Source organism: Hyperoodon ampullatus, assembly GCF_949752795.1.
Source record: "Hyperoodon ampullatus genome assembly, chromosome: 1".
NCBI classification, from domain to species: domain Eukaryota; kingdom Metazoa; phylum Chordata; class Mammalia; order Artiodactyla; family Ziphiidae; genus Hyperoodon; species Hyperoodon ampullatus.
In genome coordinates this window covers 90,875,877-90,900,785 of record NC_136914.1, presented here as the reverse complement: position 1 = coordinate 90,900,785, position 24,909 = coordinate 90,875,877, and the positions used below count along the sequence as shown (strand labels likewise).

The window sequence follows — 24,909 nt, the reverse complement described above, 5'->3', positions numbered from 1 at the left end:
TTGCCCTCCGCTCACCTCCTGCTGTGTGGCCCGGTTCCCAACAGGCCGTGGACAGCTATTGGTCCATGGCCTGGGGGTTGGGGACCCCTGCTTTCGAAGAATTTTAAGTGACACCCATACCTCAATTCCACAACTTGTCTTCATTATTGGGGGTTTTCCATAAAACCTGAATTGAGGAAGTAAGAAATTGGCAAGAATAGTCAGGTCATTACCTTATTCCCTATTTTTCACAGTTCTATGAGAAATGTTTTTATAAATTTTTTCTTATAGAACTCTTGTCGAAGCTAATAATTACTTTTAATAGTTTCTACTTGAATGCTTTTATTTCTGAGATAGCAATGCAGTGTCTTCCTTCTAACCATCTTATTTATTTTAATACTGAACAGAGTTTTGAATAGGTGGAAGACATACCAAAAAGGAAAGATAAAGATACTAGAGTACTCCATAAAGAGGGTGTTATTCATTAGAAGTTACATGCATTGAATTGTATTGAACCATCATTATTGTAAACGGTAAAAAAGATGTTTGTCTTTAGTATCGTGTGCTTGCTCTAAAGACTATGGAAGATTTTGAATTTCCTTTGTTGCTACTGGGAAATTTGTAAGGAAAAAAGTATCAGTTTAGATTTTCTTGGGTGCTATTTAAAGTGTCAGTCTTTGGCCCTGAAATCATCCTATAGCAACCTTTTTCAGTTCTAAGAAAGCAAACACAATTATTGTTAATGTTTATTAGTTTAGATTTTAATATGAAGTGATGTATTTTATTATTTTGTAGTTACTATCCTTTAATTTAGTATTATTTATTTTTTATCCTTTGTAGTTTACCAGGGACCCTTGTATACCCAATGCTATAGAACTTAGAACATAGTTGGAGTATTTGAAATGACTTAGACGTAGACAATAATATTTTAATATTGTGTTTATATTTAATCAACAATGAATCCCTGTTTCAGGAATATAGCTACAAAAACATGAGCAATAATGTATTTCTTTTCATGGCACAGTAGTTCATATTGTAATTTTTATTGAAAATGATTTTCTGTCAGGAATATAGGTTAGAAGTGCTAAATAACACATGAGCAAGTGGGGTCCAGAAGAACCCTACATCATAGCTAAGTGAAATCTAGGATGGTAAGGATAGTAAATCTGAATGGCCAATGGTAAATTTATGAAATGATGCTCAGCCTCACTGGTCTAGTTGTAAGAGAAATGCCACTCAGAACAATATTGAGGTGTTTTCCACCCATACATACAATGAGCATGGGAAAAAACTTGGATGGATCCACATTAGGCTGGGCTGATGGCACCAACATTTGAGAGGAAAGGTGGTGAGGTGGGAAAGGGGTGGGGAGAAAGAAAAGGCTGGGGGTATTTTAGAATCTTGTCAATGCGTTTCCTTTGATTATAGTGACTAATAATTATTATGAGAAATTTAATAGAAGGAAAAATCCTTGGATTCTAATAATATTGCAATGGGAAGATTTTTATCCACTTTATATTTTCTTTATAAAACTCAAAAGAACACTTTCATGGAAAATGGTGTATTTTACAAGACTGAAATGGAAATGGAGAAGTTATACTTCCTATCATGGATCCATATTTCATTAACATGTAATTAATATCCATGTTTAATTAATATTAATATGTACTCAGTGCCCATTGGGAAGTATGCTTCATTTGTCATTATAACTTTCGAGAACTGGTTTCCCCAAGTAACATCATCAATAAAACCTTTGTTTCATGGAGGGGGAAAGTGAAGTATTATTGATTAACAAACTATCAGATATCTTTTTCCATTGTAAGCAAAGAAAAACTTAGTAGCCTTAACTGTTGTAGTCATTTGAATCCAGGATGTTGCTCAACATTTCAAAAGCATTTTGATTCTTTAGCTGATTCATATTGTGAGACCAGTGCCCTCCCACTCATCTTCAGTTTTTCTACAGTGTAAGGAGATAATAATTTTAAGAGATAATTAGTAGTCTACAAGTGATTGGTTTATTTCTTTGAACAAATATGTAGTCTCCAGTCTGCTCTCCATGTAACTCAAATTGCAGACTTTATCAAAATGAGTCTTAAAATTTAGAGACACTCTCTGATTTACATGTGTATGTTTTATGGGTGGGTTATTAGATCTTATTTTTATGATGATTACGAACTATTAAATGGTAATGATGCTGTATTGATGGTATCATAGGAATAAGAAATTCTAATAAGAAATAAGAATTTCTCCTTAAGGCATTTTTTATTTGAAAAAATAAACAGTAAATTTAGAATAAGAAGTATTTTTGTTTTCATTTGTATGTTTTTCTGGGTAATTTTGATGAGGGCAGAGAAAGGAGATGGTGTTTAGGTAAAATACTTTTTGATTTCAACCTTAAATATCATGTGGGAAATGAGTGTCTTCAATTCATATCAAATTGTGTATCCGTGTACATTAAAGGTTTCAGGCTGTGAGGAAGAAGTTTGTGACAGAGTTAAAAGAACTGCGACAAAAGGAACAAAGTCCACATGTGGTACAAAGCGTCATCAGCTTAATAATGGGAATGAAATTTTTCCGAGTGAAAATGTATCCTGTAGAAGATTTTGAAGCATCATTTCAGTTCATGCAGGTGATCTGCAGTAATTAGAATTGGCCTAACAATGGTTGTTTTTGCTTTTCATGACTATTTAAAAGAAACAAAATAAATATAATTAATGACGTTACTAATTCCTTACCCCAAGCGTTAAGTTGTCAGAAGTGTGAATTAATTTTCTTTTTAAATTTGAACATGATTTGAACTTAGCTTTCTGGTAAAATTGCAGAGTATTTACAAAATTATTGTGATATTAACATTTCTATAATCTTCTTCCTTTTTAAATCTAATATACCTTTTTCCCTCTCAAGGAATGTGCTCAGTATTTCTTAGAAGTAAAAGATAAAGATATAAAACATGCACTTGCTGGTTTATTTGTGGAGATTCTTATCCCTGTAGCTGCTGTAAGTATATTTTTAATTTTATATTGCATTTTAAAAGTACCTTTTTTGCTGAAGAAGTTACCACATGTGATATTCTTACTTTCTGGTAACCTCATAGACAATAAAGCGGAAACTTTGAATGTAGTGGGAGTATGGGGTAAATCATTATTAGACACATAGCAGAAGAGCATCAATCAGTCTTTTAATCAAAAGAACAAGCCCAGGCCCTTAAGATTTAGAGACTGTTAGGAAGGCAGAGTATTTGCAACCTAGAAGTAATGATTATCTGAAGTAGCTCAGTGTAACACACTGCATTTAATGGCATTTGCTCCTTACAGAATGGCAGCCATTTTAATGCCTCTGAAGAATTTTAAAGTACTGTGACATGTATCCTAGAGTTTACAGGATTGTCTCAGTTTTAAAAGTTAATTTCTATAGTTGCCATGACATTCAACATACCTGTCAAAATGTGTATTCTAAATTATTTAGAAAATATGACTGCTATAAATATGGTTCCAATAACTTCTAGGGAAGCAGATTTATAGAAGCTTTTCTAGGTCTAAACTCATTGTGTTATTCAAAAATAATTCTGTAGTTACTAGTAACATAGCATGGTATAAATAGGATTCGGGGATTTTAGAATACTTGGACATGCTAGATATTTTTGTTTCCTGGGTTTTTTTTTTTTGTGGTATGTGATATGCCACTCACTTTCAGTATACTATGTACTGCTGTATAAATGATATTCTTTATATATATACATATAATTTCATTTAAAAACACTTATGGAGGTAAAATTGACTTAAATTACACATATTTAAAGTGTACAATTAGACATACGTATATGCCTGTAAAACCTTCACCACAGTCAAGATAATGTACGTACCTATCATACTTCAGAAGTTTCCTCATGTTCCTTTTTAATCCACCCCCCCCCCACACTCCACATTGTTCTCAGGTAACCATTGATCTTTCTATTCTTCTACTTAGTTTTGGGTTTTCTAGATCTTTTTTTTTTTTTTTTGCGGTACGCGGGCCTCTCACTGCTGTGGCCTCTCCTGCTGCGGAGCACAGGCTCCGGACGCGCAGGCTCAGCGGCCATGGCTCACGGGCCCAGCCGCTCCGCGGCACGTGGGATCCTCCCGGACCGGGGCACGAACCCGTGTCCCCTGCATCGGCAGGCGGACTCTACCACTGTGCCACCAGGGAAGCCCTAGAATTTTATATTAATGGAATCTTACAGTACAGACTCTTTTTTTCTGGCTTCTTTCACTCTGCACAATTATTTTGAGTTCCAGCTGTGTTACAGAATATATCAGCAGTTTATACATTGTTGACTAGTATTTCATTGTATGGATATATCACAGTTCAGTTATGTGTTTATCTGTTTTTGGACATTTGGGTTGTTTCAAGGTTTTATTTTTATATAAATTTATTTATTTTTGGCTGCATTGGGTCTTCATTGCTGCATGCGGGCTTTTCTCTAGTTGCGGCGAGCGGGGGCTACTCTTCGTTGTGGTGCGGGGGCTTCTCATTGCAGTGGCTTCTCTTGTTTCGGAGCACAGGCTCTAGGCATGTGGCCTTCAGTAGTTGTGGCTCGTGGGCTCTAGGGCACAGGCTCCGTAGTTGTGGCACACGGGCCTAGTTGCTCCACGGCATGTGGGATCTTCTCGAATCCGTGTCCCCTGCATTGGCAGGCAGATTCTTAACCACCACGCCATCCAGGAAGTCCCAAGAGTGTATCTTCTTTATTATTTTATTTATTTTTTTGGCCACGCAGTGCAGCCTGCAGGATCTTAGTTCCCTGACCAGGGATTGAACCCGTGTCCCCTGTATTGGCAGGCAGGTTCTTAACCACTGTGCTGGCAGGGAAGCCCTGTTTCAAGTTTTTGACTGTTACAAATAGACCTGCTATGAAATTCCCGTACAAGTCTGTGTATGGACATGTGCTTTTATTTCCTTTGGGTTGATATCTAGAAGTGAAATTGCTGGACCAAATGGTAGGTGTATGTTTAACTCTTAAAGAAATTGCCTAGCTGTGTTCCAAAGTGGTTTTACTGGTTTGCGTTCCCACCACTTATGTGGGAGTTCTCTTCTTCCACATCCTCACCAACTCTGGCTTTGGCTGGTCTTTTTAGTTTTAGCTAATCTAATAGGTGTGTCGTGATATCTCAGTGTAGCTTTTAATTTGCATTTCCCTCCGGACTAATGATTTTGAGCATCTTTTCCTGTCCTATTTTCTGTCTGTATGTTTTCTTTGGCAAAATATCTGTTGAAATCTTTTTTCTCATTTATAATTGGGTTATTTTCTGATTAAGTTTTGAGAGATATATTTTTGTATTTTTTGTATATTTTGGATATGAAGTTTTTGTAAGCTACATGCTTTGTGAATATTTCTCCTAGTCCATGATTTGTCTTTTCATTTTCTTAATTATGTCTTTGGAAGAGGAGAAGTTTTAAATTTTGATGAAGTCTGATTTATCGGTTTATTCTTTTATAAGTTGTGCTTTTGGTATCGTACCTATGAAGTCTTTGCCTAACCCAGGGTAACACGGGTTTTCTATATTTCAGTTTTGGGATTTACTTTTAGGTCAGTGATCTATTTTGAGTTAATTTTGTATATGGTATGAGGTATGGACTGAAATTTTGTTCTGTTTTGTTTAATTCTTTTTGTTTTTGCAAATAGCATCCAGTTGTTCCTGTACCGTGTCACTTGTTTGTTGACAACTCTAAGTACATTAGTTCCTTTGTCAAAAAATTCTATTGACTCTATTTGTGTGGGTCTTTTTCTGACTCTATTCTGTTCCAATGATCTGTGTGTATATTCTTACAACAATGGTATACTATGTTAATTACTGTAGTAAGTTAGAAGGCAGGTAGTATACATCTTCCAACTTAATGTTTTTTCAAAAAAATTTTGGCTCTTCTAGGTCTACTGCATTTACGTATAAATTTTAGAATCACCTGGTCCATTAAAAAAAATCTAGTGGTATTTGATTGGGATTGGATTAAATTAGTCAATAAATTGGGAGGACAGACATCTTAATATTGATTCTTGCAATTCATGAGCATAGTTTCTCTCCTTTTACTTAGGTCTTTATTTTCTGTCAACAGTGTTTGGTAGTTTTCAGTGTACAGGTCTCGAATATATTTTGTTAAATTTAGCCCTAGGCATTTCATATTTTTATGCTACTCTAAATGTCATTGTTTTAAAATTTCATTTTCCAGGTGCTCAAAATACTTTTCAATGCACATATATATATATATATTTTTTGGCTGCGTTGGGTCTTCATTGCTGCGCACGGGCTTTCTCTAGTTGCGGTGAGCGGGGGCTACTCTTTGTTGCAGTGCGCGGGCTTCTCGTTGCAGTGGCTTCTCTTGTCACAGAGCATGGGCTCTAGGCGCACGGGCTTCAGTAGTTGTGGCACGTGGGCTCAGTAGTTGTGGCTCGCAGGCTCTAGAGCTCAGGCTCAGTAGTTGTGGCGCACAGGCTTGGTTGCTCCGAGGCATGTGGGATCTTCCTGGACCAGGGCTCGAACCCATGTCCCCTGCATTGGCAGACGGATTCTTAACCACTGTGCCACCAGGGAAGCCCCAGTGTGCATATTTTATTTTTGCCTTATTGCACTGGCTAGGACTCTCGGTACAAGGATAAATAGAAGTGATGAGAATAGACTCCATTCACATCTTAGGGCTAAAGTCATCAGTCCTTTACCAATAAGTATGATGTTACCTGTCAATTTTTCATAGATGCCATTTATCATATTGAGGAAATTTATTTCCATTCCTAGTTTGTTAAGAGTTTTTTTCAGGAATGAATGTTGGATTTTGTTAAATGCTTTTTTTTTCTCTGTCTACTGAAGTAATCATATAGTTTGTCTTTTCTGTTCATTAATATGGTGAATTACATTGATTGATTTTTCAAATGTTGGATCAACCATATATTCCTGGGGTTAAACTCCTCTTGATCATAAGATTTTTTAAATGTATGGTTAGATTTTATTTGCTAGGTTTTTTTCTTTTGAGAATTTTTGCACTTACCTATGTTCATGGGGGCTGTTGGTCTGTGGTTTTCTTGCAGTGTCTTTGTTTTTAGTAACAAGTTAATGTTGAAGAAGTTTGTGAAGAATTGGCTCTACATCTTCCTTTGGAGTTGGGTAGAATTCACCAATAAAGCCACCTGGCCTGGGATTTTTCTTGTGGCACGCTTTTTAACTACCAGATAATGTTCTTCAAAGTACATAGGGCTGCTCAGGCTATTTCTTCTTGAGTACGCTTTCATGTCTTTCTAAGGAGTTTGCCCATTTTGTGTGAATTATCCAATTTATTGTTGTAAAGTTGGTCATAATATTCCCTTAATTTCTTTAAATAGCTGTAGGATCTGTAGTGACCTCTTTCCAAATATTGGTAGTTTGTGACTTTTCTCCTTCTTTCCTGATCTGTCTGTCTAGAAGTTTATTGATTGTATTGATCTTCTCAAAGAACCAGCTTTTGACTTTATTGATGTTCTCTATTTTTCAGTTTTCTATTTAACTCATTTCTACTTGGATTTTTATTATTTTTCTTCTACTTACTCTAAATTTGCTCTTTTTTCCCCCCTAGTTTCTTAAGGTGAAAGCTGAGGTCATCAAGCCCTTTTCTCTTTTCTAATATAAGCACTTAATACTATATATTTCCCTCTAAGTAGTTCTACAGTGGCAGCCCACAAATTCTGATATCTTGTGTTTTCATTTTCATAAAGCTCAAAGTACTTTCTGCTCTCCTTTTTGAAATTCACGGGTTATTTAGAAGCATTTTATTTAATGTCTAAACATTTGGGGATTTTCCAGAGATCTTCAGGTTATTAATTTTTAATTTGTGGTTGCAGAACATATTTGGTATGCTTGAATCCCATTAGATGCATTGAAATTTGTTTTTTGGGCCAGAATATTATTTATTTTTTATTTTTATTTTTTGGGCCTCTCACTGTTGTGGCCTCTCCCATTGCGGAGCACAGGCTCCGGATGCGCAGGCTCAGCGGTCATGGCTCATGGGCCCAGCCGCTCCGCGGCATGTGGGATCTTCCGGGGCATGAACCCGCATCCCCTGCATTAGCAGTCGGACTCTCAACCACTGCACCACCAGGGAAGCCCAAGAATATCATTTATTTTGATGAATGTTCCATGTGCACTTGAAAAGACTATGTATACTGCTGTTGGATAGAGTGTTCTATGAATATCAATTAGGGCAAATTGGTTAATAGTGTTCTTCAGCTCTGCTGATTTCCTCTCTACTTGTTCTATCAACTACTGAGAGAGGAGTATTGAAATCTGACCAACTGTTTCTCTTTGCAGTTCTGTCAATTTTTGCTTGCTGTATGTTTAAGCTCTATCATGAAACATGTGTATGTTTAGGATTGTATATCCTCTTTAATTAACACCATTATCATTGTGAAATAACCTTCCTTATCTCTGATAGTATTCTTTGCTCTGAAATCTACTTTGTCTGATATTAATATAGCCACTTCTGCTTCCTTTTTATTGTATAAGGATAGTATATCTTTTTCCATTTTTTCCTTTTAATCTACTTGTGTTTTTATATTTAAAATATATATATATATATATATTTTTTTTGTAGGCAGGATATGGTTGGTTCTTGCTTTTTTATCCAGTCTGACAATCTCTGCCTTTTAATTGGGTACCACATACATTTGATATGATTAGTGATACAGTTATTTTAAATCTGTCATCTTCTGATTATGTTCTTAATTTTCCCATCTGTTCTTTGTTTCCTTTTTCTACTATTTTTTTGGATTAATTGAATATTTTTGTGATTCTTTTATCTCCTTTGTTGGCTTATTAGCTATATCTCATTGCTATATCTCATTGTTTTGTCATTTTATTGTTTATGGTATACATCTTTAACTTATCGTTGTCTACCTCAAGTGATATTATACTGTTCATGTGTAATGTAAAAACCATACACAATGGTACACTTTCATTTCTTCCCTGAAAATTCTCACACAGCAGTAAGCTGGGGCCATCAAAGGGCTCACCTCATCTGTTTTCCATTCCTCAGGGGTCACTTTCTTTTGTTGACTGATGTATAATGTTTTGCGTATCATTTCATATATTTTGTTCCTTTTTGGTTGTTTCAGATGGTAAAATAAGTCTAGCCCCCTTTACACCACCTTGGCTAGAAATGGAAGTTAGTAAGATTCACTTTATTCAGGTTTTATTCTATTTAAAATATTTTAAAATGAAGAAATTTATTTTCATACTGAGAATCAAATGTAACGGTTTTGACTTTTATTTTTAAATATTGAATTAATTGACTTGTGATCTATGTGTTCATATGGAATGGTTTATGGTATTCAGGTCCTATCTTTAGAACATGTTCAGAAAAGATGGACAGGGAATTGTAAGAAAAATCAAGAATTTAAAATATTAATGACATAGCAGTTGTAGAGATTGACATGATTTTTTTTTACCAGTTTTGAATATTTACTTATAGTTAAATACTTGAAGATTTTTTAAATGAGTACAAACAGAAGTCATGAACTATAAGTTTGTAAGTAGTTTGAGTCAAATACCCCACCCCCACTCTCACCTCAGTTTTAACCGTGAAAATAGGTTCATTTTGCCAAAAAGAAAACAGATGATCATTTATACAACCACGTCAGCTTAGCTCTGAAGTAGCTATGTACTTAATGAAGTACATCATTAGTGCATGTACTTCAATTTCTTTTCCTAGAAATGGTTTGAAACACTGCATATCCATCCCAAATTGTCATTTGTGCTTCCCCCTTGTCTGAAAAAATCTGTTTTGCCAGATATCTGAGATTATGTTGTAGTTTCTAAGGTAACTCATCAAAAGGAGCAGATTGTGGGAAGAAAGACCCTCGACTGTGGTCCATTATTACTGTGTTGCCTAATTCTTCTTTTATGCCATGTTTGCTTTTGTATTTTATTTGTTTACTAGGGTTGCCCTTACAAAGTACCACAAACTAGGTGGCTTAAACAACAAAAATTTATTGTCTCACATTTATGGAGCCTAGATGTCTAAGACCAAGGTGTTGCCAGGTTTATTTTTTTCTGAGTGCTGTGAGGAAGATCTGTTCCATGCCTCTTGCCTAACTTCCGGTAGTTTACTGAAAATCTTTGACCTTCCTTGTCTTATAGATGTATCACCCTGATCTCTGCCATCATCTTCATATGGTGTTATCCTTGTGTGCATGTCTTTGTCCAAATTCTCCCCCTCCCACCTTTTTAAAATTAATTTTTATTGGAGTGTACTTGCTTTACAATGTTGCTTTAGTTTCTACTGTACAGCAATACAGCTATACGTATACATATATCCCCTCTTTTTTGGATTTCCTTCCCATTTAGGTCACCACAGAGCATTGAGTAGAGTTCCCTGAGCTGTACAGTAGGTTCTCATTAGTTATCTATTTTATACCTAGTATCAATAGTGTGTCTATGTCAATCCCACTCTCCTTATTCATCCCCCGCCCCCTTTTTTAAGGACACCAGTCATGTTGGAGTAGCCCCCGCCCCAACTTCAATATGACCTCATTCTAACTTAACTAATTATATCTGCAATGACCTATTTTCATATAATGTCACATTATGAGGTATGCGGGGTTAGGACTTCAGTATATGAATTTTGGGACAAGTCAGTCCATCACACCAGCCTCTGCACATAGAACTCCTGTCTGGAACATTCTTGCCTCTCAAATAACCTCCAGCCTCCTTTCCTGGTTAGATTCTACTTATTTATTCATTATATGTATTGAGTGCTTTCTGTGTGTCAGGGCCTCTTCCGTCCACAGGAATACAACAATGATCAAGGCAGGAAAGACTCCCTGCTCTTACAGAGCTTACGTCTAGTACAGAAAACTCAAGTATGTAAAATTATGTATCAAGAGTATATGCCAACGGGCTTCCCTGGTGGTGCAGTGGTTGAGAGTCCGCCTGCCGATGCAGGGGACACGGGTTCGTGCCCTGGTCCGGGAGGATCCCACATGCTGCGGAGCGCCTGGACCCGTGAGCCATGGCCGCTGAGCCTGTGCGTCCGGAGACTGTGCTCCACAACGGGAGAGGCCACGGCGGTGAGAGGCCCGCATACCACAAAAAAAAAAAAAGAGTATATGCCAGATGAGGTGGTAAGTACTGTGCAGAAATGTAGAACAGGGTAGGGGCCTAAAAATTCTTGAAGTGGGCAGGGGAGTTGAAATTTTAAATAGAGTAATTAGGAAAGACCACCACCTTGAAAGAGATGGTGACGATTGAGCAAAAACTAAAGGAATAAGGGAGTAAGACATGCTATATTTGGGGGAAGAGCTTCTTAGGCAGAAGGAACCAGTGTAGACATCCTAAAGCAAGAGCATGTTTGATGTGTTCTAGGAGCAACAAAGAAGCTAGTGTGGCTGGATCCTAGTATAGGGGGCCAGGGTAGTGGGAGATAAGACCAGAGAGGTTAAATGGGAGGCTATTGCAGTATTTTAGGTAAAGAAATGCCGAATTCAGCTTAGATGTTACTTCCTTGTGGAGTTTTTCCATTGGGGCCTCTTCTGAGTGCTCCAAGAGAACAGAGAATTTCCTCTTAGAGCTCCTGTTATACCACATATTCATCTGCTTGTTCACCCAGGGCCAGGACCCGGTGTATCTTACTCAACATTTGGTCATTTGGTATATTATGGGACTTCATCAGATACTCATTGACTAATTTTAAACCTTACAGAAACTTATTGTAATCTTTGTATAGTTTGATCTAACACTTGTAACCATTTTCTTTGTTTTTGTATTATCTTTTTTCTAGGCTGTTAAAAATGAAGTGAATGTTCCCTGCTTGAAAAATTTTGTGGAGATGCTTTATCAGACTACTTTTGAACTGAGTTCCAGAAAGAAGCATTCATTGGTATTGAGAAACATTTCAAACCTTCATATATTTAATTAGGAGTTTTAGTAATTGATTTATGAATTTAGTTGGGTTTTTTTTAGTAGAGTTTTAAGAGAATTATAAAAATTGAAATTGTAAAATATCCAAAGGGTAACACAAGGGCATTTTTACCTATCTTCTCCTGCTCTTTTCAAAACTTTCTATTCTTAATTTTACTAGCTCTGTATTTGATAGGTTATTCAGACTTCATTCTAGGTATTTACCTGTCTTGACAGATGCTATAAATTATGTATTAGAATAAAGGAAAAGTTAAGTGTAGTCTCATATTAAACCATAAATTCCTTTATTTTACATTATAATAAATTATATTCTGAAGCATTTGATTATTTAGGAGCTGTTGTCTGTCTAATTACATCTTTTCTATTCAGAGATTTAAAGCATTTTTTTTCCATTTCACCATCCACTTCAGTAACTTTGAGGGGTTTTTCTGTAAATTTGTATGCAGCTTGGAGAAAGTTTGGAGAATTGGACAAATACTTGACCGCTTAAGATAGAGGTCTAATAATAATAAACACTGGTTGTGCCAGGCATTGAGCCAAGTGCTTTACATTCTTTGTCTTTAAGCCTCACAACCCTATAGCATGTGTGTGATGAGCATTCTCCACTTTACATGTTAGGAAAGTGAGGCTTCGAGCACTTTAACGTATCCTCCTGAAGTCACACACCTGATAAATAGAAAACTGCAACATTAATGCCGGTCTGTCCTCTGATCCCAGGGCCACTTTACTGGTTAGAGGAGGAATGGGTCTAGGGAGAAATAATAGCATATTTCTCACTTGGGGAGATGTGATAGATCAGGAAATTGTTCTTATAGAAAATCTGCCCTTTATCATTCTTTGTTAGATTACTCCCTGAGATCGTACTTTTTTAATTACAAATGGGAAAACTGCTAATAGAATTTTTTTTGTTTATGAGAATGAATGAAATATAATTTACAAGTCCAGTGCTTTTTCATTAAAATGTTATTCTCTTTCTTCTGTCTCCTATAGGCTCTATATCCATTAATTACCTGCCTTTTATGTGTCAGTCAAAAACAGTTTTTTTTAAATAACTGGCATATTTTCCTACAGAACTGTTTGTCACATTTAAAGGTAAGACTTAATCTCATTTCTGACCTGTAAATACTGACTGTAGTATATTCACTTATGCATATACATTGAACAGTATATAATAAAACTTTTAGTACTACAGTTCATTTGAATTGTGATACTTTAACATATTCCTTTTCTTATACATACTTCATTCCTTCTATAGGGAATCATGTTATAGACATGAATAAACTGTTGATTAAAAATTTAGTTGGTCTTAATGAATGCAAAACTATACATTTGTAATGATTGTTTATATTATCCTGGATCTAGCAATATTTGTTAATAAATAAATTCCTTTGGAATTTAAGAGTATTAGTTAATCTTATAAAACTCTCCAGATGCTTATTTTGCGTTTTCTCTTGAGAAAATTGAGTAATGTTGGCTCAAGTCTGAATAATATGAAAAAAGCCTCGATAATAAAATACCAGGTAAAAGCACATTTAGTGTTAAGTATGCCCAGCCAAATCTAAAAGTATGGTACTGGATCCACATAGATGTGAAAGCTCCTGAAATGATTCTGACTTGAATCAAGGGATAATTAATTGTTATTAACACTATTTGGCACATCTTTGTCCAGTCTCTTAGGATTAAAAACAAAACTGTGAGATAGAAGGATCATTATCTGCCCAGGATGCTCTGCTGGCAGAATCTAACAGGATCTTCTTTTCTTCTGTGGATAGGACCACAGTTAATACCTGACACAGAACGTGGGAATACTCCTCATCTGCATGTCATGTGAATGCTTGATTTGAATACCATTTTGATACATAAATGAATATATTTGAATATTTGCTTACATGTTATAGAAACACGCAGACATGGCATTTCATTTTCTGTTATTCCTCTAAGTTAGGGTTAAGACTGAAAAACTTATACTTGGAAGACAATGAAACCAAGGCACAGAGAGATTAAATGAGTTGTTTCTGACCCTACAGCTCATCGTGATATTGTGAGAAATAGGGCTGGCTTTTATTTCTCACTTCAGGATTGATTCACTGGACAACGTTATCCTATTTATCTTTTTTTTAATGATTTTACATATCATTTTGAAAAATACTTTGATTTCTTAGTAAGGTGTACTAAAATATGTCTTTGAAAAATATTTTTGGCTATTTTCCTCCTAGATATACATACACTGATGTTATTCATATTTGGGTGAGAATTGATATATTCTCTTTGCTCTGTTTATGAAAATTCCCAGGACCAATCAAGCTGGTTAAATTCTTTATGTCATGCAACCAGAAAATAAGTTTTATTTAAGTACATTATATTGTTTCTGTCCTTATTTTGATAATTCATACAGATTTAGGTACTGAAAGGGAATTGATCATTTTCTGGGTAGTATGATTCTTCAAACTTTTAATAACATATTTTAAGACACGCATTTAAGTGTTTCTGGAAGTTTGCTTTGTTTCATGACAATTCATACTTTTCTGTTGCTTGTTGGAATGTTTTTATATATATACGTTTGCACCTAACATATTTGCAGTTCTTTCGCAGTACTTTAACTTTTTTTTTTTTGGCTTAAGGCTTTCATTTAAAATGCTCTGTTTTCCTTGAACCCTTACCTCCTGTTAAATATTTCTGGCATATTGTCCATTTTCATTAATGGCTGTGTCAATCTGCCAGGCTGAAGGAGATAAGAGCCACTTAGCATGAATATTTGGAATATAGTTGTCTTGACCATTAACCTTTAACTTACATTAAGGCTCTATTCAGCAGAAATTTTATGACTTGGTTCCTGCTTGTTAAGTTTTAGATACTGTGGCTATGCTACATAGTTGAGGTAAGGAGTTGAGCATTCAGGGAAAAACTATGCTAATTATCTGTTGTGACAGGTATAATTTATTTGTTTTGTATACAGGAAAAATTGGTCCAAGATAAAGGTCTTACCTAAATTGATTTTGTTTTGAGATTCAGGTAATCTCTTGAGTTCAAAAAAATCTGTAACACTTTTCCGTTTATTAGACCTACTACTCCTTAAAATAGACTTTTATTAGTATTTATTATAGGCTACATTCTCTAAGTACAGTATCTCATTTAATTCTTACTATAACTGAGGCTGAAAGAAGATAAATAAGTAACCCAAGTTTAGGGAGCCAAAAAAGTGATAGAGATAGGATTTGCATCTAATCCATCCAGTTCAATAAAATTTGCTCTTTCTGGTCTACCATGTTACCTTTTAATGTACTATAAGGAATGTTGCTTTACTGAGTATTTTTAAAAATATTTTTGGCTATAATTCTGGGATAGTAAAAAGGCATTGTTCCCTAGACTCATAAGAATAAATATGATGCATTTTCAAGGCACTTTAAGATACCGCACAATTTTTTAAAAATTACCATACTAGTTTCTGAAGTTGGTGACCATGAAAAATGGGCATTAGTCTGTAGGTCCATAAATAGCATGAGAGAACATCAGTTTATTTTCACCGAAAGTGTTAAATCTGCTGTTTTTGTCCCAAACATAATTTGGTAGTTTCCCATTCCCCTATCTTTATGTCAAATAAGGTCATTATGTGAAAAATGATTTTAAAGTTTCTGAAGAATAATTGAGAGAGAGAGAGAGGAGTAAGAGTAGATGCCATGTAAAAATAATTTAGATTTTTTTTTCTAGAGTGTATGCTTATTTTCTTTTAAAAGTTGAAACTTATCTGAAATCAAATACAGTACTTTTAGAGGAAAAATTAGATAGTTAAAAGTTTATCTATTTTCTTTCAGTTTGAGTGTTGTAGATGTATCCCATGATGCCCAAATTATAGAATTTTTTTTCTTCAGTGATTCTAGCCACTGTCTTGGACATTTCAAATTTCTTCTAAATAGAGACCTTGGTGAAGAGCTGTCTTGTTTTGTGCTTATTTTCATCTAACATGCATGTGCTGCATCTCATGTTTATGTTTGCTGTCTCACATTGCTTTATTTAGATGCCATCTAACAACAGTATCAGAAAACAAATAGAAACACTCCAGGTGAGTCGTGTTGATGTTACAAAGTAAAATATTGCTTTATCTCCTTTAAGTGTGGCTTTTTTCCCCCTTTACCCATGGCTGCGTTGCATGTCCAACATATTTATTTAAGCTTGTTTCTCGTATTGTAAAAGAAGAGCAGCACACAGCAGGAACATTCTACCGAAAGTTTAATATTAATGTGGTCCCAAGAAGATGAATTTAAGAGAGAGAAGTGATACCAAATGTTGATTTTTAACCACAATCTTCAGTTTTAAAATATTCTGTTTAATTAAAATTAGCTGTTATAAATGATGCTTTTTATAAAATTTTCCAATGAAATTCAGGAGATAGTAACTCAGATTTTGAATATGATTTTGATACAACACTTTAAAACTACAATCCTACTGGTTTGAGTTTTAAACAAATCTTTTGTTGTTGTTCACAGTAGGAAAAAAAGGAAGAAACATTAAAATGATTGTTGCCAAAGAGCATATTTGCCTGACATCAAAACTGTATTATTTAAAATAGATAAGTAATAAGAACCTGCTGTTAAAAAAGGAAAGAAAGAAAGAAAAAAGAATAAAAAAGAACTGTATTATATGTTAATATTACTGGATTTTATTAATGTAATCTGATTATTCAAATTAGACCAAAATTGTAACTAGGGAAATACGTATCTTTGTTTAAGGATCGGATCAATTTAGGATGTTCTCATTAATCAGAGATATATAGCAGCATTGCAGTTACAGAATAAACAATTATATAATTTTTATCACTTTTTATCTTTTTTGGAATTGTTCATTACAAAATAAGTCTGCTTTGTAAAACATAGTAGTCCATCTTGGAAAGTTTGAAAATCAAAATTTTATTTCATGCCAGATACCTCAGCACATAAGATAATCCAAATACTTTATTAACAATTTATATGAGAAGAACTTTTATGTGGAATTGGACTTAAATATTTCTATTATATAATTTATTATATGTTAATTTGTAGTATTCATATTTTGAAAAGATAATTTAACTATGTGAAAGTATTATTTGGAGTGTACATAAAACTAATTGAACTCATATTTTGACATTTGAGACCTTGCATTTAAGTGATAGAAAAGAAAGTACTACAAAAAGCTTAGTTGTTATATTAGTAACATATATTGTGTGTAACATTATATGTTACTTTAGTTACATTAGTAACAAATTAATAGAAAACTACTTGGGGAGTGTATTTGAAATTTGGAATCGTGGGTTTGGCAGTAGAAGGAGAGACTGACTTTGAGACTCTGACCAGCTGAATAGTTGATACTCCATTCTGAATTATATCAAATTTTCATATACATAGATATGCAAAATTATATTTTCTAGTGGTTCTCTTTTTTAAAAACATGTCCAGTGATAATCTTGTTGCATTGCTTTTAATCATACATAGTAGATGTCTGTTATTCTGTAGTCTGAGAAAACATAAAATAGAATGGTAAATTACTTAGTATTTAAAAACTCCCTTTTGTTCATTGTTATATATAAAATAATTGTTTAACAATAAGAAATCTCTCAAACCAGATTAAATAAATGCTAATTTATAGCACTAAATGCATCCTACAACTAATTAACAGATGCATAAAGAGTTTCTCCTACTAAAGGTGATTATTAGCTAATTTTCAAAATTTACAATTAAATCTCATTACATGTCTCTTGTCATTTAAGAACTTCACTTTTTATAATAGCTAGTATGAAGAAAAGGTTTGCTGATCAAATTGCGATTGAAATGGATACTTTTCTGATTTTAAATAATAATGTTCTAATTCTAAATTAAAAAATTAAAGGTAAACACCTGACACTTACTGAACATTTAACATGTGTCAGGCAGTGTTCCAAGTGCTTTTCACATAATAACTCCCTTAATCTGTGAGGTAGGTACCGTGTTATCTCCATTTTAGAGCTGAGGAAACTGTTTCACCAACTGATCCAAGGATGGGGTTTGGCCAATCATTCCTAATTTCAGAGTCTGTGCTCTTAACCCACCATTCCATATTCCTTCTTTTAAGTATAATCACTCAATAATATTTTGCATTATTCCATAAGCGCAAACATCTATAACAACATTTGGTGTTATAAATTTTAACTGTGTATGAGCTGCAATGAATTATAGCAAAGATGAGCAGTCCTTTTATCATTATGTCAGTATTGTTGTGTGTCCCATTTACCATCAGGTAAGTTGAAGTGTGTATAATTTCAGAGTTCTTAGAGATACTAATAGTGTTTTGTTTTGAGAATATAAGGGATGGCTCAATTTCCTTATTTATAGTTGCTTTTGAGCTCTCTGTCCTTACCATATACCAAATATATACTTACATATTTAAACCTGTTTTAGATTGAATAAAGAAGGGAATGGAGAGGGTTTTTAGTTGTTGACAGAGAATATAATTGATCTTAAATTATTGCAAGTACTTTGATAAATAAGCTTATTTTTATTCTCTTTTGTTTCTAAACAGAATAAAGATCCTAAAATGTCTCGAGTTGCACTGGAATCTTTGTATAGATTGTTGTGGGTCTATGTAATTAGAATAAAATGTGAAAGCAACACTGTAACTCAAAGGTGAGTGCCTTTGTTTTAAAATAACATCTTGGTAAAAAATGCCACACTGATGAATTTTAGTTAACATTACAAATACCTTGAGGAGGAATATGAATTATCTTGACATATTATGAAGGATGGGAAGGATATTTTGCTAATGTTTTGTTGATTTCATTCTCTCATTATGACTTAATCTTTTTTCCCTACAGTCGTCTTATGAGCATAGTGTCAGCACTTTTCCCAAAAGGGTCACGTAGTGTGGTTCCTCGTGATACACCTCTCAATATATTTGTGAAGATTATTCAGTTCATTGCTCAGGTGAGTGCCTCACCTCATAATACCTATATACATGTAAATTGTAAGAGTAGGGGACAAAGTGAGAGAGTGGCATGGACATATATACACTACCAAACGTAAAATAGATAGCTAGTGGGAAGCAGCCGCATAGCACAGGGAGATCAGCTCAGTGCTTTGTGACCACCTAGAGGGGTGGGATAGGGAGGGTGGGAGGGGATATGGGGATATATGTATATGTATAGCTGATTCACTTTTTTATAAAGCAGAAACTAACACACCATTGTAAAGCAATTATACTCCAATAAAAATGTTAAAAAAAAAAGAGTAACTTAGAGTCATAGAATTTGTTACACATCTAAAAGCATGATAACAAAACATTTATTAATACTAAATAGTGAAAAATAAAAGTATGCTTTAAAAAGTAAAAACTAAATGATGCTAATGATTTTTGTGTGTGTGCAAAATACATTTAGATGATTGATCTACACACTTGGAAAGGAGACTCACAGGAGGAGACACTTAATTTAGGAAGAGTCAAGAAAATGTCTCATAATCCTCCGCTTGTCTATTTACTAATTAGTTCCTGAGTGTCTTGAAAGATTTTGGAATATTGTTTCCATAACCTGCATTAATCTAGGTTCTCAGGTAGAGACACTAGAGTTCGTGGTAGTTTGTTGAATCCAGAGGGGTCTTTTAAGGCGTAGAGGTCGTTCACAGAATCACTCATAGGACTGAAGAAACAGATTCTAGCTAAAATGGAAATCCAGAGGAAACTACACCATCGGGCTACCAAGGAAGCTGCTGCTCTGCCACAGTCAAAAACCTGCCAAATTAGGAAGTGCCCCAAGCGCTTCAGAATCATGTTTCCACCACAGTCCCCACCAGTAAAATAGATTCCTTTCTCCCTGTCCTCCCCCTCCTCCTCCCGTACCCCAGTTCCCAAGGGTCCCCATGAGTATATCACTTGACTGGGTCTCAGTCACATCCTGAAGCCTGTTGTCCAGAGGCATCCTGGGAAATATCATTTTAGCTTTCTAGCCTCTGCAGTAAAGGAAGGTTTATTTGAAGAGGATTAAATGGGGGCTGAGTAAGCAAATCCATGGCTCTGGTCACATTCTCTTTTGGGACATCAGCCCTGGAGAAGCATAGGTAGGGTTACCTTCTCAATTTGGGAAAAAAACTTTGGTTCCAGCATGTTTATTGAGTTCTCTTTGAACTAAAACTATGATAATGAAGATGACCCATAATGTAATTATTTTTGACAATGAAGAAATAAGGAATATTTAAATAAAACGAATACATTTCTATTTACGGGAGCACAGAATTAATGATAATTAGATAAGAATAAATGTGTCAATAAGATGAATGAAAGCAGATTGTGCTTTAGATCTGTTGAGAAAACTTTTGCTATTTGATTGCATCCCTTCCCCTAGGGTCGTACCCACTCCCTTTGCTTAATCGCCTCACACCAACACTCCTCCAGAACTATAGAGCTCCTCTCAAACATCAGTTACTCTCAGTTAACTTTTCTTTCCTTGGAGATTACCTTCCTGGAGCCCTGTTCTTTCTGTCCCAGTATGAACTCCCTGCTCTCCAGGCCTGCCTCATTGCTGTCGTCATGGGACTTGCTTTTATCATTATTTTGGGAATTCCTTCACTTAGGTCTTGAATATGAGTTTGGCAAATGCGTGTTTAAAACTTCTATCCTGCTGGTTTGGCTATTAAACCAATCATTTGATAATTAAATCATGTATCTATAATCATATACTTTTAACATTAATTCATATACATTTTTCTTTTGTCCAACTAGATTCAGGAACTTCTTGTGGACACAGACCTGTATTGTTGCCATTATTTGTATAATTCTTTTTTTTTTTTTTTAATGAATTAATTTATTTATTTTTGGCTGCATTGGGTCTTCGTTTCTGTGCAAGGGCTTTCTCCAGTTGCGGCGAGCGGGGGCCACTCTTCATCGCGGTGCGCGGGCCTCTTACTATCGTGGCCTCTCTTGTTGAGGACCACAGGCTCCAGACTAGCAGGCTCAGTAGTTGTGGCGCACGGGCTTAGTTACTCCGCGGCATGTGGGATCTTCCCAGACCAGGGCTCGAACCCGTGTCTCCTGCATTGGCAGGCAGATTCTCAACCACTGCGCCACCAGGGAAGCCCTATAATTCTTAACATGATACTTAACTTATACAGGCAGACCCTTGTTTTATTGCACTTTGCTTTATTGTGCTTTGCAGATACTGCCTTTTTTTACAAACTGAAGGTTTGTGGCAACTCTGTGTTGTTAGATGATGTTTAGTGTTTTTTAAGCAATAAAGTATTGTTTAGTTAAGGTTGTACATTGTTTTCTTAGGCATAATGCTGTTGTACGGTTAATAGACTACAGTATAGTGTAAACATAACTTTTATATGCACTGGGAAACCAGAAAATTTGTGTGACCTGCTTTATTCCAATTTTGCTTTATTGCAGTCTGGAACAAAACCCACATTATCTCCAAGGTATGCCCATAGCAGTAGAAAGTTATAAGGATTTATTGTTTTTTTTTTTCTCTAGGAACGTTTGGATTTTGCAATGAAAGAAATAATATTTGATCTTCTCAGTGTTGGAAAATCTACCAAAACTTTCACCATTAATCCAGAGGTAAAAAAATTATAATGTAGTAATTTACTATCCTATACAATTAAAAAAAAATTTTTTTTAAGCACAATTTCTGGAATCAGAACTCTTAGGCTCACACCTCTAGTTAAAGACAAATTAAGATAAATGTTATTTCCTACTTCTTTGGCCTTGTTATTACCTTGTAAACTGCTACTCATCCTTTAGATATAAAATTTTCAGATTATTTAAGAATATTTTTTGAAGTAATTGCATATTGGAATTTAATGACACTGGAGAATGTAAAAAGACAAAATAAGTGTTATATTTTCTCTTATTTCTTTTAAATTACTGTGCTGGTCCTCCTCATAATCAAATCCTAAGATATATATTTATGTAGTTAATAAATGAGCTCAAAACTTAATGAAGCTTTTTATTTGTAGGATTTTTAAGATAGGTTAATAATTATTTCCAAATTTTTAAAGTGAACAGAAAAGACTTTTTTTGTTTTAATTGTTTCTTTTTTTTTTTTTTTTTTTTTTTTTTTTTTGCGGTACGCGGGCCTCTCACTGTTGTGGCCTCTCCCGTTGCGGAGCACAGGCTCCGGACGTGCAGACTCAGCGGCCATGGCTCACAGGCCTAGCCACTCCGCGGCATGTGGGATCTTCCCGGACCAGGGCACGAACCCGTGTCCCCTGCATCGGCAGGCGGACTCTCAACCACTGCGCCACCAGGGAAGCCCAGAAAAGACTTTTTATAGATGATATGCTTAACCTGGTTCTCAGCAACAAAAATAACATAATGAAAGACGTTTTCTTGATCATCCGTTTTCAAAAATATTCTCTTCATTGAACAAGTTTATTTCTGAACTTAAGTTTTTACCTCACTGAAACGCTCATACTAAGAGTAGAAAAAATGTCAATTGTGCCGTTTTATTTATTATTTGTTTATTTTTAAATTAATTAATTAATTTATGTATTTTTGGCTTGTTGGGTCTTCGTTTCTGTGCGAGGGCTTTCTTTAGTTGTAGCGAGCGGGGGCCACTCTTCATTGCAGTGATCAGGCCTCTCACTGTTGCGACCTCTCTTGTTGCGGAGCACAGGCTTCAGGCGCGCAGGCTCAGTAGTCGTGGCTCACGGACCTAGTTGCTCCGCAGCATGTGAGATCTTCCCAGACCAGGGCTCAAACCCATGTCCCCTGCATTGGCAGGCAGATTCTCAACCACTGTGCCACCAGGGAACCTCAATTGTGCCGTTTTGTTGTTGTTGTTTTTCTACAGGCTTACTTTATTAGGATTTTCTTCAATCTGTATTTTCTTTTCAGGAGCTTGTGAGAGTTAGTTTAGTTAAAGCCAGATAAAATTATCTATTAATCCACTTAATCAAATCAAGCAAATTGCAATACACTGAAAGAATGAATAAGTGAGGACACCTCTATAAACCACAGTACATTGTGGAATTTTCCCACTCCCTTCAAGATGTCTTCTATGACTATGTGAAATGACCATCTGATATTAGACTAATATCACCAGTATTATGTCATATGTAAAGAGGGGTAAATCTTAAAACCTTGATCTTATTTAGATAAAAATATATATAAACGAAAATTTTATTTTCTCCCTGTATTCCAGTGAACCATCTTACACACCCACTGGGATGCATATACCCATTTTAGAGACCACTGGTGTAGGTCATAACTAATGACAGCTTGGGCTGAGATGGTGTGGTGTGGATAGAGAGAAGATCATTTACTGAGAAAAGAAACACTGAGAAGATACTGAGTTTGGCGGGGAAGAGGGCATTTGGTTTGAACATGGCAAATCTGAGGCATCTTTCTGACATCCAAGTAGAAGTGTCAAATTAGTCTGAGGGTCCAAGTTCAGAGGAGAAGTAAGGCTTAAAATTAGCAGGCGATCTGGTATGGGTGGTAGTTGAAGCCATGTAAATACATGAAATTACTTTCGGAGAGAATACATAATGATAGGAAAAGGCAGCCTAGGAACTTGCCTTGAAGCAGTCTAACATTTAATATTCAGATAAAGGAGGGTAAATTTGAAATGTGGACAGAGATGAACCAGTCAGCAGTGGCACAGATGTATCCAAGGAAGGGAGGGTTTCAGGGAAGAAGGAATATTTGACAGTGTCCCATGCTGCTGAAAAGTCAAATAGGATGCAGGAAAAATGCCCACTGTTTTGAGCAGTACTGTCACTGATGAGTGAGAGGGAAGTATTACGGGGAGGGCTCATTGCATTAAGATATTTGAGTATAGTTAACAGGAGTCAGATATATTCAGTTAAAAGGGAAATGTTGAAGATGCAAGAAAGAGAAGGGATAAATTGATAGTGTAATTTCCTGATAATGTAAGAGCAGATGGGATTCTAATAACTAGGAATACCAGCACCCCTCGACTGTAATAGGAGCAAAGTAGAGGAAGAAGAGGTGCAGATATAAGTAGATCAGTGTGTTTTGTAGTGAGAGATTGAGGAAGGTTGATGGTTTTTTTCTGACTGTGAAGTGGGTGACAGATCATCTGCTTATAGAGGGGAGAGTATGGTATCACGGTGTAGGAGAGTTGAGGAAGGGATGGAAGAGGTTTGAAATAAGCTAGAAAATAAGAGAGCCAGTTGACCTCATAAATGAATGGGTGGCACTTGGGAATTTGGTATTAGAGCAAACTGCAGTGCCTGGGCTAGTTTAAAAAAATGTTAGACAGAAAGGTTTGTGTTTCTTCTGTCCTCCTTCCTCCCATCCCCCAGTGTTATTTGATGAGATATTTTTAGCATGAAAAAAAAGGAATTTTCTGACACTCTGACTTCTTTATTTTGAAACTTTTTTCTCTGAAGAGAATGAACATAGGCCTCAGAGTCTTCCTTGTAATAGCGGACAGTTTGCAGCAGAAAGATGGTGAGCCGCCAATGCCAACAACAGGAGTTATTCTTCCCTCAGGAAACACTCTGCGTGTAAAGAAAATTTTTCTCAATAAAACCTTGACAGATGAAGAGGCAAAAGTCATAGGTTAGTGTTAACTGGAATAAGTAAATAATACAGTTTTAATATTCTTTTGTGAAAGGTTATGATCAAATCTAAAATGTATATTATTGCCTGTGTAAATGCATGCATACATGTATATATTTGCCTATGAAAGTATATATTTGCCTGGTTATTCCAGTGTACAGAGTGATTCAAAAATGAATACATTTTTTAATAATATCCATAAGTTGTTATGTTAAAAGTCTTCTGGTTAAGTATTTTCTCACATGATACTACTATTCACTGCATTTTGTCCTTCCTTCAAATTAATTTCAGTTGTGTGCATAATTTTTACACATTTTCTCCAATATACTGAAGCAAATTCTCAGGGAGAATAGTATGTCAAAGTCAGAACTCCTTCCTTTGTAACAGAAATAAGCTAATGTAATTTAAAGGTTGATAGGCTTTTATTTTTTTACAGAAAATAATTGTAACTATTCTTTATCTAATTTTTGACATTTTATAACTGTGAAGT

General features: G+C 35.2%; 1 protein-coding gene across 1 annotated transcript in view; it reads left to right on the top strand.

The window, feature by feature from the left end:
- FRYL (FRY like transcription coactivator) overlaps nt 1–24,909 on the top strand; it is a gene marked incomplete at its 3' end in the record, with an annotated part of 206,784 nt that overhangs the window by 92,425 nt on the left and 89,450 nt on the right. Inside the window, exons 9-16 of the mRNA XM_079707243.1 lie at nt 2,440–2,608; nt 2,884–2,976; nt 11,755–11,853; nt 12,885–12,986; nt 18,423–18,526; nt 18,715–18,823; nt 21,363–21,449; nt 24,248–24,419. Coding sequence (XP_079563369.1) covers nt 2,440–2,608; nt 2,884–2,976; nt 11,755–11,853; nt 12,885–12,986; nt 18,423–18,526; nt 18,715–18,823; nt 21,363–21,449; nt 24,248–24,419 — 935 coding nt within the window. The remainder of the gene's footprint in view (nt 1–2,439; nt 2,609–2,883; nt 2,977–11,754; nt 11,854–12,884; nt 12,987–18,422; nt 18,527–18,714; nt 18,824–21,362; nt 21,450–24,247; nt 24,420–24,909) is intronic.